The 18,350-nt window shown below is 48.2% G+C and overlaps 1 protein-coding gene across 1 annotated transcript in view; it reads right to left on the reverse strand.

Annotated features, from left to right (window-relative positions):
- The window catches only part of MYO5B (myosin VB), a 347,287-nt gene that overhangs the window by 117,581 nt on the left and 211,356 nt on the right, over positions 1-18,350 (reverse strand). The window contains exons 6-9 of the mRNA XM_055417346.2: positions 14,004-14,147; positions 12,627-12,708; positions 5,795-5,902; positions 743-852 (exon numbers count right to left, since the gene is read on the reverse strand). Coding sequence (XP_055273321.2) covers positions 743-852; positions 5,795-5,902; positions 12,627-12,708; positions 14,004-14,147 — 444 coding nt within the window. The remainder of the gene's footprint in view (positions 1-742; positions 853-5,794; positions 5,903-12,626; positions 12,709-14,003; positions 14,148-18,350) is intronic.

Below are 18,350 nucleotides of genomic sequence, written 5' to 3' on the forward strand. Positions count from 1 at the left end.
ACCTCCCAGGACTTGGCCATAAATGGACACAAAAGACCTAAAATAAGCAACTGCAGACTCACTCACGCAAGGTCAGAAGACCAGTTCAGTCCAGCCTGACACCATCACACACCAGAGCGCACACAACACGCTGTCTATACTGCTGTGACTGGCGGTGCTCCCCCATCCACATACGTAGACATTCTTTTCTCTACCATAGACAAGGTATTATACCACACTGGGCACCAGGAAAACAGTCATTAAGAGAATCTACAGAGCACTTCCCAGTTTGCAACACAGTCATATAGATGTCTCAATATCCTCCTTCGTACTGTCAAAATCCTGGCCACTGTTGTCATCAATCCTGCCTACCTGATTAGACTGTAAGCTTTTTGGGGTCAGTAACCAGCATGGTGTCCAATACCCCTTCACGTCCCAGCAGGCACAGACCAGAAGTACTCATGAGTTGACCACACTCTGTAGAAGCCCATGGACTTCAGGATACTCGGGAAACCAAACCATCAAAAAGAATTTATTGAATAACCCCTAAATTCCCTGCCCTCAGTGACAGAACCTTGATGGCAGCTGATCTGAAAAGGATTTGTTCCTTTAAAAAATTATCAGCAAGGAAACAGAAACCGTTACTCTTAAGAATAAATAACCTATGAATGTCCTCTAAGTGCAAAGACATCTCAGTTGTACAAAACTGGAGGGAGAGAGTGAAGTGTGCACATGTTATCTCCCATGCTGGAGGGGAACTTACTGATACTCTACAGGATTCACCATCGCGCTCGGCTTGAATCTCCACATTTCCAAGGTGCAAGATGGAAGCAATTATCTTAAAAATGCTTATCTGATGGGACTCTCTCACTCCTAGAAAAAAAAAAAAGAATGAATGACACTCAATATCCACGGTAGGATAGAAAGGATGTTTCACTTTCTTTTTTAAGGACTTTGAAAAAAAATGCTGCATTTTCCTTTCCAGGCCAATGACTCCCTAAAATGATCCAGGATCCTCACCAAGTAATTACCTCTCACAGTAACAGCTCAGAGGGCAAAGGGGCTCCTAGGACTAAAAGAGAAATATCTTCATGGTGATTGTCCTGATCAAACCAGATGGGTTGCGGGACCGTTTTAACTTCTCCTAGAGCAAAGGAGAGGCAGCAATCGTGCAGACCCATCTTGGACTTTATTTCAACCAAGCGCTTTACGGATGTTTCTTATGAGTTTAATACGAATGGTCATTTATCTGCAGTCATTTTTCTCTAAATATAATATCCCACAAACATCTGTGGCACACGTCTGAAGTGCCAACGGGGAAAGAAGAGGAGAATTTCTCCTGGGGACACTGTTACAGGCTGGATAGCCAGCTGGCCCTTGGCTGTCCCCCTGGGGCTACTGTTTATGACACTATATGCTCCTTCAGTTATAGACACACACACCTACTCTGGAGCCACTGGCAGCAAATACCTACTGTCAATTTTGTTATTTATGCATGTAAGTTATCAAAGACATGGAAAATGTCTTAACATTTATATTTAGCTTTAAGGTATTATTTCTTCTTTTAAAATATTTATTTACTTATCCATTTGGCTTCAGTGGGTCTTCATTGTGGCATGTGGGATCTGTCCTTGTGGCATGCAAACTCTTAGTTGCACAACGTGGGATCCAGTTCCCCAAGCAGGGATAGAACCCCAGTCCCGTACTTTGGGAGCTCAGAATCAAAGTCACTGGACCACCAGGGAAGTCCCATAATTTCTTTCTGAATTACCAAATATTTCAGACTTAAAAAAGGCTTCAGACTAATAGAGTGAACACCAGTCAACCTACCATTCAGTTTAAAAGATAATACAATTACCCCCAAATTCCTCCCCAGATGCAGTTACTTATTTTAAAGACATTCATTTACTCAAGCTAAAAAACAAAAATAGCCAGTGACACCTATATAAATGGTAGTAAAGATGTGTCATGCAAGGATCAAAGCTTTACTCAGATAATCAATAAAGTGGACAACTCAAACATGAACTAGACAAATTAACTCTAGATTTTAATAATATTGGGTTTCCTAGTGGCTCAGATGATAAAGAATTTACCTGCAATATGGGAGACCTGGGTTTGATCCCTGGGTTGGGAAGATCCCCTGGAGGAGGAAATGGCAACCCACTCTAGTATTCTTGCCTGGAGAATCCCCATGAACAGAGGAACCTGGTGGGCTACAGCCCATGGGGTCACAAAGAGTCAGACATGACTGAGCAATTCACACACATTGTCTTAACTTCACAGGGTGAGGGATTTACTTTTTAATTTTTATTATACAATATCTTCAAAACATACAAATTTTAAACATTACGGTGAGTTCCTGTGCTCGTTTCATCACTATGTCCCCAGCACACGATGGGTGCTCAGGAACATGGGTGGAATGATGACTATACTGACACCTGTTACAGAGGCCAAGTACATGCAGATGTCCACAGAAACGCATGCGTCATTCCACATCTGGTCTTATTTAACAAACCAGATAAACAGCCAGAGGGTGAACTTTACGGCACATGCCCTGGTTCAGTGTAACTATGACTGGAAAAGGAAGACAGGTTAAAGCCAGAGGCTGAAACCCAGGACAAGACAGGAGGCTGGACGGTTACGCAACTGTTCAGGGGTTAAAGCGCCGGGCTTGCGATCGGAGCTCAGAGGGCTCTCCGGCAAGTCCCATAGAAGAACAAGGGAAGTGCATGCTGAGCCCGTCACTTTCCTCTCCCCTTCACTTATTCTTAGGAACCAATGATGTGTCAGTTTCCCAAGCCCTAACTACCCTGTCATGGTATGAATTTAAGTAGTAGATATTGAATGCCTGTTGAATCCGAGCAGTAGTTAGGATTTCTGCACTATACTGATCACAGTCCCTTCTTCACACAGGATTCTCTGAATAAGCTGTACCTCTTTCTGGGGAGCAACAAAACAAATTAAAAACAATCAAACACTAAAACTGAAAGAGCAAAACACGGGTTGGTAGCCTATGGCTCGTAGCCCACCGCTGGTTTTTCTATATAAAGTTTTACTAGAACACTGTCAGTTCTTACTTTTACATTTTGTCTATGGCTACTCTGACACTACGATGGCTGAGTAGCCGCTACAAAATCATGTGGCCCGGAAGGCCCCAAATATTCACTATCATGTCCTTTAAGAAAAATTTTGCCAAATTCTGGGATTTAAAAGATGGGACAGGCTTATTAAAGAGTAGGGAAGAGTGGCTTATTAAAGTAATTAATTTTACAAATTCCATGTGCTTTGGGAATCAAAGTACTAAGTCTCCTTAGGGCCTTGGAAGGCACAACCTTCATCAGCTCACCCCCACCACTCACACAGGGGCCCTTCTCCCTTCTGTGCAGAATGCTATCCTACTCGGCGTCAAGTCTCCTCTAAACCCGCTCCCCAGCTCTGGAGAATAAAACAGCTGTGTGATGCTGGGGAAACTCAGGGGTGCCTGTTATCAATTTAATATCTCTCAGCTTCAAATCTGCCTTTCTCTGCCCTGCTTGGTCACACTGGACCTAGACCCTGTGAACACTTCCTCTTGGCCTGCAGGTGGCATATCACGCTTGGTCAGCAGAGGGTGCAGAGGGACTCCGCAAGACAAGAGCAGTTTTCCATTCCTGGGTCTGGTCTGGATGTGAGAGTTGGACTGTAAAGAAAGCTGAGCGCAGAAGAATTGATGCTTTTGAACTGTGGTGTTGGAGAAGACTCTTGAGAGTCCCTTGGACTGCAAGGAGATCCAACCAGTCCATTCTAAAGGAGATCAGTCCTGGGTGTTCATTGAAAGGACTTATGTTGCAGCTGAAACTCCAACACTTGGGCCACCTGATGCGAAGAACTGACTCACTGGAAAAGACCCTGATGCTGGGAAAGATTGAAGGCAGGAGGAGAAGGGGACGACAGAGGATGAGATGGCTGGGTGGCATCACCAACTCAACGGACATGGGCTTGGGTGGACTCCGGGAGTTGGTGATGGACAGGGAGGCCTGGTGTGCTGCGATTCATGGGGTGGCAAAGAGTAAGACACGACTGAGCAAATGAACTGGAACTGGTCCTCCGCGGTCATCAGCACTTGTCCTGGGAGCCCGGGCACCTCCCAGCTGGGAAACCAGCTGTGTCTGCAGGCCAGGCCCCCCCCATTAGAAGCTGCTTCTGAGAAGTTCTGGCTCCACCACACCCTGGGGTATACTGCAGGCTGCTTATACAGACTGGGGCTGGCTCACACCCTGCTGTAGGTTCCTTCACCACCAGAGGGCTTTCTGACCTTGGGGCAGCTGCATCCCCTACAAGTGTTGGAAATCTCAGCCTGGTGTGGGTAGGGGGCTCTCCTCATCACTAGCTCCTGCACTGAATCTCCTCCTCACCCTCAAGATGGTTCTTTTACACCCACTGCTTCTGGGTCCCTGAAACCCTCTTATTTAACAGCTAATTATCTACTACTGCTCCTGTTAAGAATTACAGTGATTTTAATCTGTTGGGATAACCAGTGTGGTTTCTGTCCCAAGGGTACAAAAGGCAAACCACATATATCCACCAGTTATCCAGAGAAGGGAATGGCACTCAGACTTCAGCACAGGAAGTCCTGCTTTTCTCCCCACGTGGCAATCAGGGTGAGTCCTGTTCAGCCATGTTTTATTTGGACCTTGAATGAAATGTCCCTGATTCCCAAAGTAAAAGTGTGAAGTGTCAGTCGCTCTCAACTCCATGGACTGTGGCCAGCCAGGTTCCTTCCTCTGTCCATGGTATTCTCTAGGCAAAAATACTGTAGTGGGTTGACGTTTCTTTCTCCAGGGGATCTTCCCGACCCAGGGATCGAACCTGGGTCTACTGCATTGCAGGCAGATTCTGATCCCCAAAGAACCTAAGAAATGCTGCTCTAGGTTAATCATACCTCTCAGAGGCCAAATGTCCATCAGGAAAGGGCTGGGAAAAGCACCAGGGCCCCCTGAGCCACTCTGTGGATTTCAGGCTAACTTCCCAAGCTTCCCCTTTGTTGGCTGCAGGTCCCAGGAATTTACAACTTCAACTTCCCAGTTAAGCATGGATTGCCTACCACCGTGGGGCTCTTCTTCCCCAGAACTGGCCAGAGAAGGGGGCAGTTTTCTCTAGCTCTACTGCCAACTCAATGGACATGAGTTTGAGTAAACTCTGGGAGTTGGTGATGGACAGGGAGGCCTGGCATGCTGCAGTCCATGGGGTTGCAAAAAGTCAGACACGACTGAGTGACTGAACTGAACTGAACTGCCCTTTAGGACTGAGAATAACAGAAAGAAATTCTTGTTTTATGGATTCCACTGCTAAGCTGGAGATGGAAACAGCATCAACAGACATAACACTGCCTGAATTACAGAGCTGTCAGATCTTTATGCTCCATTTCCAACTTGGATCCCACAATGGTGGTATGTGGGCAGTTTCTGCCCCTAGGGCATATTCTTTCTGCTAGAACACACTGCTTCAAACCCAGACCACAACACAAAAAAGATACGGCTCCTCTCAGTTTGTGTCCATGCCCTGAGGGAGTGAAAGGGGGGGTCCATGGTGGTCCATGGTTGATCCGAGAGATCAATGCTCAAATCCTATTGCTAAGAAAGGGCATCAGAGCTCCACACCATCAGCTTGGGAGCCTGCGGGTTGGGGTAGAATAAAAATAAGAAGATATTCACCAGGAGTCAGAGGGCTTCCCCACCAGCTTATTAAGCTTGGCGAGCCAAGCAAGACGCTGCTGAGCTTTCTCCTCCGTGAAACCAACCCTCTAGTCCCTTCTCCCCATCCCCAAGCTTCTTACCAACGAGCGTGAAGGCTTGTCGAGTCTTCTCAAAGTCCTCAGCGTCATCTACACCCTCGATGAACGTGTTCCCTCCCTGTGACGTGTAGAAGAAGTCCTCAGCACAGGCTGCGACGGGAAAGGAAGGGAGGGGTCAGGCACAGGCGGGACGCTGCATCCGGGGTTCACCACAGACCACGCCCCCAAGGATGCCTAGCCCCTGAGCAAGCTGTCCCAGGCCAGAGTTTATTTCCAGCAAGAAGTGGAACCCTTTCAAATATCTTTTTTTTTTTTTTTTAGTGTTTTGGTTTTTTTAAATTGTGGTAAAAGTCACATAAAACATACTATTTTAACCATATTTAACTACAGAGTTCTGGGCTCCCATCATAGCTCAGTTGATAAAGAATCTGCCTGCAATGCAGGAGACCCCGGTTCAATTCCTGGGTTGGGAAGACCCGCTGGAGAAGGGATAATCTGGCTACCTACTCCAGTATTCTTGGGCTTCCCTTGTGGCTCAGCTGGTAAAGAATCTGCCTGCAATGCGGGAGACCTGGGTTTGATCCCTGGGTTGGGAAGAGCCCCTGGAGAAGGGAAAGGCTACCCACTCCAGTATTCTGGCCTGGAGAATTCCATGGACTGTATAGTCTATGGGGTCACAAAGAGTCAGACATGACTGAGCGACCTTCACTTTCACTTTCTTTCAACTACAGAGTTCAGTGGCACGGAGTACGTTCACACTGCCGTGCAATCTTGCCATCATCCACCACCCGAATTTTTCCCCTTCCTAAACCGAAACTCTGTCCCCATTAGACACTGACTCCCCTTCTCCCTCCCTCCCGACCCCACCCCCACCCATGGGCATCTACCAGTGTACTTTCTGACTCTATGAATTTGACTCTTCTAGGTGCCTCGTATAAGTGGAGCCAAACAGGGTTTCAAATATTGTCTTTATTGACCACGGCAAATGGGACAGAGGACTGAAGAACCAAAGACAGAAAACTACACCACAGTGACAGAGCCTGCTGCTTGGGTTAAACTGATGCATGAAAAAAACATGAGAACATGAAACGGCTGGTTCAAGTCACAGTAGAATTCACCACAGACTTATCTTTAAAAGGCTCTGAGAAACATGGTAAAAAAAAAAAAAATGTACACCCACCCTAGAAGCAGACCTCCGTGACCATCCGTAATCTCGGTCTGACAGCCTCATTTAACACATGAAGGGCAGTGACGTGCCCAGGGTGACACAGCCTTTTTTGTTTTAAACGTTAGGGCACCATGAGCTATTTAAGCATGTGTGCAAACCCAGGCTGAGGCTCAGTGCTTGCTCTCAGCCCTCAGCTTAATTCCTCTTCCGTCAGGCCTCTGATCACCGCCTGGGGACGGTGAGTGAGCAGGCACCCAGGCCTGTCATCAGTTCAGAGGCGCCCTCAGGGTAGCACAGGGAGCGGCGAGCCGGGCAGCGTCTGCATCCCAGGGCTCAGAAGCCAGCGTTTCAGGCAACAGTTGCAGCCAATCAAAATCACCCTCGAAAGTCACTTACACTTTCCACAAACTAGCACCTCTGTGGGGCTACAATTCTGTCCAGGGCTTGGATAGGATAAGATGCCAACAACACTGGACACTGGCTGTTTTCCTTCCTCCCCTGCAAACACCAGCTCAATGATCTTCTCTTGACCTGGGCACGTACGGTTGATGGCACATCAGCTACACGTGCTTCAGTACAGCTTCACAGCAACTCCCGGTCCCCGCTGTTCAGCGCCTCGTCCTTCTGATTTGACCTCCGAAGAATTTCTTCAGTCTCTTTCCTTCCTCCCTCCTGACTGCCACTGCCCCGGGCCTGACCTTCAGCTTCTGTTGTCTGGGAACTGTTGCAAAAGGCTCTAGACCTGTCCCCTGACTTCTGCTCCTATCCTTTCAAAACTTTCCTCCAAATCGCTGGAAACTGATTACACCAATCCCGGCTGAATGCCCTGTGGAGACCACTGCCCTCAAGGCAAAGGTCAAGCTCCCAAGAAGGGCCTCCTGGACCTTGGATTAAGTGGCTTCCTCCAAACACTCCAGACCCATGGCTCTTCCTTCCTTCGCCACCTCTACGTCCCAGATCCGCCAGCTTCCTCACTGTCACTCCTCGGGCTCCACTTGTTCAGGCCCTGCCGACCTCCCCTGCCAGATTTCTCCACTCCCGACCTCAGAACCTACACTCCAGTGAGCACTGTGCTCTGCCAATTCCTCCCAATGGCCCAGTCCCCGCTATCAGGCCCAGTGAGGAAGTGGCAGAACTCAGTCCCATAACCCCAGTCTCACATACAACCAGCAAGGAACATTGTACACAGGAATAAACAGCAGAATAGCGGTCATGTTTAATGAGAGAGGGCTTACAGGAGGAGCCCCCTGATGACCGCAGGCACCTGAGCTGGGAGATGAAGGACTTCAGCCCCGAGCTCACTCACGGCCACAGCAAAAGCCCATCTTGATGAAGCAAGTGACATTGGGTCTTTGTGGAAGGTGGCAAATTTAGATTTTTCATTCTTATCACCCTGGAAGCTCTGACACAGAGTAGTGTGACAGCTTCAGAGGTTTAATAAAACATCAATGCTATGCCCCCTTCACATTTACCTTTCAAAATACCTTGTTTGATGATTTTTAGTGTCCATGTGAGGATGACTGAATACAGTTGTCCCCGTGTATCCATAGGGGGTTGGTTCCCCCACAGATACCAAAATCTATAGATGCTGAAGTCTCTTATATAAAACAGAGCTTCCCCAGTGGCTTGGACAGTAAAGGCTCTGCCTGCAGTATAGGAGACCCAGGTTCGCTCCCTGGGTCGGGAAGATCCCCTGGAGAAGGGAATGGCAAAACACTCCAGTATTATTGCCTGGAGAATCCCATGGACAGAGGAGCCTGGCGGGCTACAGTCCATGAGGTCACAAAGAGTCGGACACAACTGAGAAACTAAAACTTATATAAAATGGTGTAGTACAGCCAGCCCTCTACAACTGTGGGTAGAATTTCAGTCCACTGAATCCACAGAAGCAGAAACTGCAGATATGGAGGGCCGAATGTGTTTACTCCCATTTTGCAGACAGGCAAACTGAGCGCCATAGGGTTTTAAGGGGCAGGCTCACCCAGGGTTTGGCCAGACCTGGCAGCCCATTCCTTCATCACCCTGCTAAGGAGATGGTTATCTATGACATCCCATTACTTAGCCATAGATACAACCGAACTCATTATCAGAAGTATCAGCTGATGCACTAGAGTTGTCTGGGACTCCAAGAAGAACACTAAACTGTCACACTGGAGGGAAGGAGGCATTTTCAGTATCAGACACCTGTCGTTGTCAGCAGCCAGGGGCCCACCGTCTCACGTTCTGAGTCAGACAGACAACTCCACCCTTCCTGGCTTTGAGTTCCCAAACTCACAGGCCCTGCAGGGAAACTTCCTCCCACTGAGGTTCATCACTGCAAGGGCCACCCCGGCCAATCACAGCATTCTCTACTACAATCGAAATAACCGTCTTCCTTCCCTCTGCTAACATCACACCCCAGACTCTCTTCATAAGACAGACATCCCAACAGGCTGTGGTCCCTATCTGCTTAGCCTGCCTGCATCTCAGCTCTACTTTTAGGCCCAGGAAGCCAATCATCCCATCCCAGAGAGGGGTCTCTTATCCTCCAGTTTGGGTCTCTCTCTTTACTTAGAATTTCCAAGGAGACAAACACCATGGAATCCCCTATTAACTGGTTCACTGGATCAAACCAGTGTACAAAAGGGTCATGAAGCCAGTGATGAGAGCAATGGACCATCAAGACCATGGCCCAGGGCTTGCACTTCACCTGGGGAGGCTGTACTCCGACTTGTGCAAGGCAAGAGAGGGTGCTTATAAAACTGTATCAATATGGCCATGGCAATAAAAGAAGAAAGGATTTACTCCTGACTGTGTGACGGGAATGAGTCCACTTTACCTCTTTCAACCAGCATTTATGCATATTCCAAGGCTTCTCAGGTGGCACTAGAGGTAAAGAACCCGCCTGTCAATTCAGGCGATATAAGAGACATGGGTTCGAATCGGGGTTGGGAAGAGCCCCTGGAGGAGGGCATGGCAACCCACTCCAGTATTCTTGCCTGGAGAATCCTATGGACAGAGGAGCCTGGCGAGCTAAAGTCCATAGGGTTGCAAAAAGTAAGACACGACTGAAGCTGCTTAGCAGGCATGCATGCATTCACACTCTAACACATTATTAATTGTTGTGTTTTTTTAAAAATCTCACCCTGAGGTCATTTTAATACAACAGACCACCAACAACAGGGCAAAGGAAACTGTGGCTGGCTGTCTGCATAGCTGTTGTCTACTCCGTCCTCAGACAAACGTGCAGAACTCCTGCAGGGCCAAGAGGTCTTACAGAGATCTCTGCATTTGAACAGCAGTTTAAGTGAGGAAAAGGGGGAGGAAGTGAGGCAGGTCTGAATATTCACTAGAAGACACTGGTTCATCCTTCTTTTATTTGACGTTTCCATCCACTCAACCAGGGTTATCAGTGGATCTAAAAATGTCAAGCTTCAGGGCTCACAGCCAATCCACCCACAAAGCAGAAGACTGCTTTGCGCCTGAGCATGAGAGCTTATCAAAGGCTCTTCACGGCACTCCAAGATGCTCTCAGAGGGCACAGGCAGGTAAGAAAGCAAGAAACTAATCCAATTGGGTAGTTTTTCAACTCTCCAGCCAGGGGCCTAACGATCTTGCACTTGCTGAAACACAGACTAAAGAAAAGTCATTTCTCACCTCAATGCTCTCCTGTAAGTGGGGAAAAAAAAAAAAACCCGATGATTTCTTTCCTATTAAAGTTACATTTGCAATAAAATGGTCCAAATACAGCCAGATGGGTCTTGCCAGTATTCATTCATTTTCTATAAAATCAGCCCTGGGAAAAAGTCTTCATCCCTCACAGGTTGGCTCCGAGAGGTCCCGCAGGGCCCGTGGAAGTAGTGGGGGAGGATGGTGTCAGCTTTTACATGGCCTGCCTTCCTGGTCCTTCATGACTGTGAGCCAACATCAGAGCCCCAAGCAGCCAGCTCACGGCAGAACCCATCAAACAAGGCTGGTAACGTTCACTCCTTGTCCGAGGAGTTTACGACCACTGGGGAGATTTAGACCTGCAAGCACTGAGCAGCTAGCTCGAGCAGGCATAAAACCAGTGTCAAGCACGTCATCCGAGGCTTCCTCCTTTGGAGTCCAACGGAAACTGACTATCCCTGAGCAGCTGTGACCCACCCCTTAGCACACCCTTCTCACTCTGCACTGTAAGCGGAGCAAGGGCAGGACCCACAATGCCTGGTTCAACAGTACCAGGGTCAAACTCGCCTGCACAGGGTTCAATGAATGAAGGAACTGCTGCTAAAGTGCACAACACAGGTAGTGCCTGCTACCATCATCCACTCGGCTGGTAGCCAAGTAGAGCAGAGCGCAAAGAGGGCAGACCCAGGCTTGACCCACCTGATGTATTTTACCTCCTGGGAGCCTCGGCTGGAGAGGTCAGAGGTGGATCTGGTCCTGGGCCCTTATGGGGGCCAGGATTTGGCTCTGGGACCGCCAGGCCTCAGAAGTCTACATCTCTAACAGCTCCACAACAGCCAGCTCACCCCTGTCTAGACATCCAGCTCTGTACACCATCTGCTCGTCCTGCACTTACCCACACCTCTCAAAACACAGATGACAGGCCCGGCCAGGCCAGCTGCGTGGCCTGAGGCTTGCCCTCAGCACACAGACCCATCAGGAGTTGGCTTGGAGGACTCAGCAGCAGGAGTCAGTCAATACTCAAAGATAAGGCCCCACATATAGGTGTGGGAGGGTTCCAGGCCCAAGGAGAGGGGCTGCATGGGTGTGGCATCAAGAACTAAAGCCTGCTCACCCTTCCTGCCTTGGCCTGGCTCTCAGCTCCACTCAGGGCTTCCCTGGCGGCTCAGACGGTAAACAGTTTGCCTGCAGTGTGGGAGACCCGGGTTCAAGCCCTGGGTCAGGAAGATCCCCCGGAGGAGGGCATGGCAACCCACTCCCATATTCTGGTCTGGAGAATCCCAAGGACAGAGGAGCCAGGTAGGCTACAGTCCATGGGGTCGCAGAGTCAGACATGACTGACCGACGAATGTGTTCACTTTCTCGGCTCTGCTAGGTTCACATCAAGGCCCCTCAGCAAACAGCAGAAGCAGAAACGGAGGGTGAGGGGGACCCACCGGAAAGCTGTCCTCCTATCTAAGAGCAGCAGCAAGGCTCCCGCTGGCCTCCCGCTCCGGCTGCTCCATCCCAGCCCGAGCACTGCGGGGCAGATGTGTGCAAGCTGTCCGCCTATGGGGAGGACCCTGTGCTGTGGTCGGGTGGGGGCTCAGGGTGCAGGGAAACTCCTCTCAGCCCCACTTCGCCTTCCACGGGGAGGCCAGGGATTCTCCGACGTACCTCTGGAGCCATCCCTGTCTTACTTCTGCTTCAGCCTCACCCCTTTTTTCTATTTCTTTGTCTCAATCCTCAAATGTGACTTAAAGCAAGTGGGCCACAGTGAAGTGGCATGCGTTACCTAAATCTCTACATCCTCATGGTGGGGACACGTTTCTCATAGCATCTTGAGTGAAACATACTTTCCAAAATAATAATGAATGTTAATTCTTTGAGGCTCTGCGCAATACTGTGCCACCCCCTGCTTCTTTTCCTCTCATTCTCTGGGGGCATGAAACTCACAGAGGTTTGGGGCTAGGCCCCCCGAGAGGCAGAGCTGAGAACCCCAGGATGGAGCACTCTGAGCGGAGCCCCCAGACGCATCCCAGTGCCCAGGCCCCGGAAGGGCAGCACCCCCTCACTTACTTAGCGCCAGCTCCTTAAATTCCGGAAGACTGGCAGCTGCACAGAGCTGGTAAAAGATGTGGTAATTCCTCTCGTCGTCTGCCTGGAGGAGAAAACACAGTTGCTCAGTGTGAGGGGCGGGGACCCCAAGACTGTCCCCTCCCCCGTTCGAACTCCAGGGTGCTCTGGAGGACAGAGGTCAAGACTGTTCCTTCACGCCTCTGCCACCTTCAACTCCTATCTCCAGAGTCTGCATTCACTGTTACAGGGCCTTCTGCCAACCAGAAGATGTTTACTTCATGACTTACGCGAAACAAGGCGTGGTCTCTCTTCCTCCCTCATGGAGCATCCCTGCAGTTTCACCTGGGATAGCCCCACGGTTCAGCGCTGGCTCAGGCCACCGCGCTGCCTGGCTCATGCTGGGAAGACTGTCACTTCCCTGGTGCAGGCTCCCTCTCACCCCTGGGAGGCTTGGCACTAAGAGAAGTTCTGTCCCTGCAATCATCAGGCTGGTATGGCAAGGGGAAAGGTCCACGATGAGACAGGACTTACAGTGGCCATCAGGGCCAGACCTGCCTTACACAGGCAGAATGGCGGTGCTAGGTGGTGGGGACAGGGGCTTCAGGAAACCTGAGCACAGATGGCAAGGAAGAGGAAAAAACCCATGAGGAGTCTAGCCACAGCCACGGTCAGAGCACGTCTCACCCATACCCAGCCCATCAGGCTGTCTGTGCTGTCGCAGTGAAATTGCAGTGGTCCGCAAATGCGGCAGTCCCACCAAACCTGCAGGGTGGAGGGAACCGCACTTGGGATTGTGAGCTGCACTGACCACCACTGGAGGCCAGGGTGCAGGAGGAGGATGGTCTCCGAGAGGCCAAAGGCTATTCGGGGAGGAGGGAACCGAAGGAGAGCAAAGAAGAACCGAGTCACGTGACACACGTGAGACGCGAGAACTCCATTTATTTGTAAAAGAAACTAAGAAAATGGTCAAGTAGCTTTTTTTCTAATATAACTTACCAAGTGAGTTTCCTGGTGAAAGAGGAAACCCACAGACCCTATATGACATTGCCCAGATCACAAGACTCTGAGGTCCACAAGGAGCACGACTGTCTTCTCTCTTTGATGCCTAGCACAGGGCTAGCACATAACAGACCACACACGTTTGCTGACTGAATCTGAACACAATGCCCACAGAAACACATCAATAAGGGGTAAAAGATTTTTCAGGTCTGATACCTATAAATGAAAGCTTATTAATAAAAAAAGAAGACCAAAAGCACAAGTCTATCCCAGTCCAGGTTCAGAAGACGAGGTGTTCTTTGGGCACAGGGAGTGGAACACGGAGCAAGGAAGCACCATCCCCCGGAAAAAATTCAGAAGCGCAGTCACACGGCTCACCTGAAAGACCACTCTGGACTTCTCCAACAGGTAGGTCCTCATGTTGGCCCCGATGATGCGGTACCTCTTGTCAAAGCCGATCTGAATGTACTTTCCGAAACGGCTGCTGTTGTCGTTGCGGGTGGTTTTAGCATTCCCGATGGCCTATGCAGAAAAGACAAAGGTGTGCAAGACAGGATGGGTTTTCCTAAGTTTCAGGATTGAATGCTCCTGGCAGCATTTCTATTCCCTCCCTCCTCCTTCCTTCTAGAACTTGTTATTGAGATGACAAAGGTTCAAGCTAAAAGAAAACAGAGAACTTCACTTTCCTGCTTCCTTTATTCCTAAGGAAGGCCAGTGAGAGTGACGAGTTGACTGATGGTCTCTTTAAAGGGGACTAGACTGGTGGTCTCTCTAAAGGTGCACCTCCCTGACCACCTTCTCTTCTTCTTTCTCCTACCTGAAATGTGCATGTGAGGGCCACTCTCCACCCCCACCCCGAGAGAGCCCTGATCCTTCAAGGCACCAAGTGACAGGCCACCGTCAGACTTCAGGAAGCCAATTCTGTTTGAGAAGTGGCAAGGAGGGCTGCATTCCCCAACACACAGGTAAAACTGACCATTTCCCAGGCCTCCAACATGAACCAGGTCCTGAGCTGGGCTCCCCTTCACTTTCCCTGAATCCAGGCAAGGATCCCAGGAGACAGGTATTATTAACTTCCCTCATATTTCTGGGAAAACTTGGGCTCAGAAAAAGTAAGCAGTGTGCTAAGGGTCACACGGCTGGGAAGTGCCAACACCAAGATACAAATTCAGATACAACTGAGTCCACAGTCCCTATTCACTCCACTTGGTTCCACAGTCCTTTTCCAAACTACTCACCACCAGACAGGAGCTGCCACCCATGTGGGTGACTTCTCACATCTCAAACAGTCAGGTCAAATCAAAGGATAAAGACTAAGACATGAATCCTCATGCTTGTCTTCTCCTAAGAAAGGGGGAGAAAGCCTTTCAGAGGACGGGAGGGAACCAACTCATTACTCTGAACAAGCAGTAAATAAGGAAGCAAACATCCACCCTAACTTTCCTGTGTAAACTCTATCAGGGTAACAAGTTAGTGAGAAGCTTCTCTTCCTAGACTTACTCCTGCTGATAAATGTGGGAGGAAAAATAGAATGTGAACATCACCATTCTGTAACTCCTGATGAATTAACTGATCTAGGCATAAGCAATGGCTGCTGACTCCACCAAAAGACAGCTAGGCTTTCTGTGCCTCTTGATGGTAACACCCACCATCAGCAATAAAGGGTTCTTGGTTTTTAAAATAAACAAACCTAAATCTAACCAAGCCTTTAAATTTTACCACGCTTTTATGGGAAATACAGAAGACAAAGGAACATGTTAACATCAGGAGGATGCAATCAGCAAAGGCCAGCTTGTATAAAACTCTAAAGGATTATCTACCTTCAACCAAAAAAACCACAAATCTCAATTTCAAAAAATTCAAATTTTGTCATTTGTAAAATGGCAACAAGAATGTTCTCTTCACCAGGGACTTACCCGGCAGTCCAGTTAAGACTTCACCTGGTTTGATTCCTGGTTGGGAAGCTAAGATCCCACATGTCTTATAGCCAAAAAAAGGGAAAAACAAAACAAAAAACAGAAGCAATCTTGTAACAAATGATATAAAGATTTTAAAAATGGTCCATATAAAAAAAAAATCTTTAAAAAAAAAAACAATGACCCTTCTGAGATCACTCCTTAGGGCAGCTTAGGGAAAGCTTGCCTACAGTCTAAAGATCACTGCCGGTCTATCCTCCTTATCTCACAAGGCTCCTTTGAGAAGTGATACAATGATCTACAAGTACTTTGAAAGTATATAATGGTACCCATGAAGGGAAGGGGTTGTTTGTATTATTACTACCAAACCCATAAACGCCACTCTGGGCGTGAAGAACTTCTAACTTCTGTGCGTGTGTGAAGGGCTTGCACGTTGTCCTTTATCTGTTAAACACCTGCTAGATTTACTGCTGTTGTATTGACTTAGAAAACATTCTGATGCATGAGGAAAGCAAGTCTAGTTGTTACACATGATAAAAACCCTGACTTTGAGTCTACAGTACAACAAGACACAGACATGATACAGACAGTTAAAACTTGAAAAATGAACAAATGATATACGCAGGGAATTCATGGAAGAAAGTCACATGACCAGTAAACATCAGATACTCAACCTCAGTGGAAATCAGAGAAATGTAGACAAAAATGACAGTCCAGGGTGGCACTACCTGAAGAACTTTGATGCTATGAAATGGTGAGGGAAAAAGGAACTCTCACATATATACTGCTGGTCCAAATGTAAACTGCAACAGCCATTCTTAAGAACAATTGGGCATATCTAGTAAAATTGAATATATAAGGACCTAAGAATCCAGCAACTGTACTTCTAGATAGTACCTAGAGTAACTCACATAAGTGTACAAGTAGGTGTGCAAAACAATGTTTAATGCAGAATATGTATAAAAATAAAATACAACCTAAATGTCTACCTAGGAGAAGGCAATGGCACCCCACTCCAGTACTCTTGCCTGGAAAACCCCATGGATGGAAGAGACTGGTAGGCTGCAGTCCATGGGGTCGCTAAGAGTCGGACACGACTGAGCGACTTCACTTTCACTTTTCACTTTCATGCATTAGAGAATGAAATGGCAACCCACTCCAGTGTTCTTGCCTGGAGAAACCCAGGGACAGGGGAGCCTGGTGGGCTGCAATCTATGGGGTCGCACAGAGTCGGACACAACTGAAGCGACTTAGCAGCAGCAAATATCTACCTATGGGGAAACAGATAAAATGTGGACTATTCATACAATGAGATGCTATGAAGCTGTTAAACTAAGCAAATTAGAACATAATGCATGGGTAAATAAAAAAGAATACTGAGTGAAAAGCAAGTTGCAAAATGGTTAATAGACTATGGTACCATTTATATGTGATAGAACCACCCTCTGATTTATGCATATACAAATATGTAGGAAAACAAAAACGGACTGGGACCAATCACTTCACTATGTCTGGGACTGCACTCTAAGGAGATGCGTATCAACCAGGGCAGGAACAGAGAAGGGAGAAATGTAGCCAACGCCAGCAGAGGGGAAGGGCTTTAAGAAGCAGAAGATGAAGCGAATCTTAAAGGGTGAGTATACTTTTACCAGTGCAGAAGGAAAAGGGATTTTATTTATAAATATAGCATGGGCAAAGGGACAGAGGGGCATGTGTGGGACCTAACACGTCAGGAATGGTTAGAGTATGGAAACAGGAGAGAGAACGAGAGGGCATCAGTAAGGTGTGACGGGGGCAGATCCGTGTGTGAACAGATTAATAGTCGTAGACCCTCTTGTTTCTTTAGCTTAAAAGAGAAGTCAAAGCCTGAAAATTACGTAGCAACCAGTCTTTGTTTCCGTCGATTTAGCCCCCTTTCTTTCTCCAGGACAAGGGGAGTCTCTTGTTCCTTGCTCCTGGAGTTGTGTGCCTGTAGACTCCAGTCACCCCAAGAAGCCATGTGACCCCTCTGGGCTGGGTTCTGCCCCTGCTCCCTCAGTCTCTTGATTAGCAGTGTCCTTCCAATCAGCGCAGACTTGTGAACCAATCACTCCCGGGATGCTGACAAGCTCTTACACAGAATGGGGTCAGAGAGCTCTGAAGCTGACAATAGATCACCCGAATCCACCCTAGTCAATCCCAACCCACCGGTAACTGGCCTTTAATTCAAACAACTGCCACTTAGCGCAGCCCACTGGGAATCGCAGCGCCTCGGACGGCCCGCAGCTCTGGGTCTCCCCAGGAGGCATCTGCAGCGGCTGGGCTGCAGAAGTAACGAGGTGATGACATGACCATAAGTGACTGCTTCGTTGGGAGGTGCCATCCTTCCCTGGGACGTCATCAGTAATCAGCAGTGCCCGGATTAAAACATGCCTTGTATTGGTTGGATTCCTCTGAGGAGCATAAAGATGAATGAGCTTCCTGACACCAGGGCTCAAGTTAAGACTCTGAAGTTGCGAAAAGCTGGGTTTGGCCAGTAATAGAACCTGCTCTTTCTCTGCTTGGCATCACTCTGATTCCACCTCGAGGTCTTCCTGGCAACAGTTCTTCCTTTCCATGTTCATATCCAATATTTCTCTCAAATGTAACACTTAACAATAGCCCAAGGGACAGCCTCTATGATAACAAAATTCCACAGTTGACAGAATGAGCCCTCTGGGTTTATTCACATGATTTCCAAAGCAGCAATTTGCTTAACTGGAGAAATTGAACGTTTTGAGCCCAAACCACTGTAGCATTTGTTCACATGACATCATGCAAGACTAGGCTG

This window comes from Moschus berezovskii, chromosome 28 (genome assembly GCF_049115385.1).
Source record: "Moschus berezovskii isolate FMDL1 chromosome 28, NW_MosBer_1.0, whole genome shotgun sequence".
Taxonomy (NCBI): Eukaryota; Metazoa; Chordata; class Mammalia; order Artiodactyla; family Moschidae; genus Moschus; species Moschus berezovskii.